This window comes from Empidonax traillii, unplaced genomic scaffold, assembly GCF_003031625.1.
Source record: "Empidonax traillii isolate 1590-97213 ecotype Southwest subspecies unplaced genomic scaffold, ASM303162v1 scaffold598:size422692, whole genome shotgun sequence".
NCBI classification, from domain to species: Eukaryota; Metazoa; Chordata; class Aves; order Passeriformes; family Tyrannidae; genus Empidonax; species Empidonax traillii.
The window spans coordinates 389703-392092 of NW_020955791.1; the positions used below are offsets into that span (position 1 = coordinate 389703).

General features: G+C 40.3%; 1 protein-coding gene across 1 annotated transcript in view; it reads left to right on the top strand.

Moving 5' to 3' along the window:
* Positions 1-2390, top strand: part of HHLA1 (HERV-H LTR-associating 1) — a 17154-nt gene that overhangs the window by 2569 nt on the left and 12195 nt on the right. Inside the window, exons 3-6 of the mRNA XM_027898467.1 lie at positions 5-45; positions 141-224; positions 1575-1658; positions 2219-2275. Of these exons, the coding sequence (XP_027754268.1) occupies positions 5-45; positions 141-224; positions 1575-1658; positions 2219-2275 (266 nt within the window). The remainder of the gene's footprint in view (positions 1-4; positions 46-140; positions 225-1574; positions 1659-2218; positions 2276-2390) is intronic.

Below are 2390 nucleotides of genomic sequence, written 5' to 3' on the forward strand. Positions count from 1 at the left end.
ACAGCTCATTCGCCTTCCACAAAGTGTCGGTCACCATTTATAACAGTGAGTTTCTGGTGCTTTGCTCTGCTCAGGGGCAGTTTCTCTCTCACAGCCTGTGCAACAAGATACTGAGTTTTTTTCCCTGTCTCTCCCTACAGTCTCTAATGCAAAAAATGTTGACCCTGGCAAGTTCCCTATGCACTACTGCTACTGTTTGAACAATGCGACAAACGACTTGACAGGTGGGCACACAAGAGAGGTTGGCAATTGCACGTGTTTAAGCTGAATTATTTCCTTCGGAGATGAAGGCTGTAGCCTGAATTCTGCAGGCTGCATCCTTATGAGCAGCATCACCATACTGAGACCAACAGCCATAACTCATGATGAATGGCTGCTCCGACTCAGTGAGCCGGGTCTCAGGTGGCTGCACCCAGCCAGCCAGTCTGAGACGGAGCCATCAGTCAAGTGGCTGGGGTGGTTTGCCTGGTGAAAAGACCTCTCTTTCCTCCCTGGAATACAAACTGCAGCACAGGAGAGACAACCAGCAATGTACGATACATCACCCTGGCCACTTTTGCTCTCCTGAGATAACCCACAGGAGATGAACAAGGGCTTCTCTGTGCCAATCGACTCCAGCAATTTCAATGAGCCCAACAGAAGGGAACAGCAAGGACCAATTTTATAGAGCACTTTGATCAAGTGTGAAATGCTGCTGGGCAAACCCTTCACCTCCTGAGGGCAAATCCTCACCCCTGATCTCACAGTATTTAATATTTCAGGATGGATCTGAGCACTTGGATTCTATGACTGGTTAATGTGAGGTATCAAGAGTAGCTCAGCAGCTTGGGACCAGAGCCCAAACCCTCTGTGCTGCATGTGGTGACCCCACATATGAGCCACAGTAGCATTCATGGCTGTTTCTGGACCGACATATCTCATGAGCCTTATTGCAAAATGACCCATTCTGCCTTGGATGACAACTGAGAAACTTCAATCTTTCTGCCTCACATCCAGAATATCTTGGTGGACAGAGCGTTCTCCAAAGCAGTAAAAATTAAGGGCTCAACATAGGGCTCATGTCCATCACTCCCTGAATGAGAACACTGACCTGTTACTGCTAAAAGGTACCACTAACACCACCAGCAGCCATTTTTCGGGCTGATGACATCATCTGTATGTCTGAGGAAACAGTCTGATGCCTCCTGGGAGATCCTACATGGCAGGCAGTCAGCTAGAGTAAGCAGGCTTTAGATCTCCTTCTACATTTAAGCAAACCTAGTAGAGTATTACTTTAAAATCTTCTCTTGAACAGATAAATTCCGTTTAAATTTACTTTTAAGTGCACTGGTGTTATTTTGTATGTCAACTTTGAAGTATATTTCTGCAGAATATTCTCGTGGGCTCTTGAGTCCAGTTCCATCCAGCAAAAACATCGGGAACTTTAAAATATTTTAAGCTTTGTCATATATGAGTAAATATATCCAAATATATCAAATATATCCAAAAGATCATCACATGTAAAAGTGAATTTTTGACTCGTCCTAGATGATGGACTGTGTGTTTCAGTGATAAATTTTCTCTGTTTTTTCTAGATTTTACAGCTTTACTTGTTGATATCATTGGAAACTCCACCAGTTACCTCACAGAAATTTTTAAATCCACTTCTATTCTCTCAGGTTTGAATTTCCTTTTAACATTTATCATTATCTTATTTGTCTCACTTACTTCTGGCATGGAAACAAGCACAGAAATGCAGATAAAAGCCTATTGCTCTTACTCAGCAGCAATTTTTTTTGCAAAGCATGGAACAAGATATGTATATAATGTATGTGTGTGTAATATAGAGACATACGTGTTTCTACGAGCACCTGTGTTTTGTTTGAATGTTTGGTTAACAGTTTCTAAAGCCTCGTATTTTTGAGAATCATTATTAAATACTCGTATTTGGGATAATTATGATTCCCAAGAATAATTAGGAGCTTTATTATCAGAATAATTTTATTTTACATAAAAATACTTGTAATTTAGAATTTTAGCTAGATGGAAACGTTTCCCCTGAAAAAATTAACATGTGGATTTGAGGCTGGTTTGAGGTTTTGTCAAAAAACAGATGAGAAGGAAAATACTTGGCCAGCTGCCATAACCACATACCATATTTTGTTTGTTTTCTCAGCTGTTTAAGATATATAATGAAAAGTGGTAACAATGATTTCTTTTAAATTTTTTTGCCTTTCAGTACGTCAGAGCAATGACTCAGATTGTATCTATATCTGTGTGATGACAGGGCAGACAGGTAAAAGCTAAAACCATTCCACCCCCAAATATTGCCCTGTTTATTCTCAGTGGTAACTTATACTAGGGAAAAAAAAAAAAAAAAAAGAAAGAAAGAAAGAAAGAAAGAAAGCCTT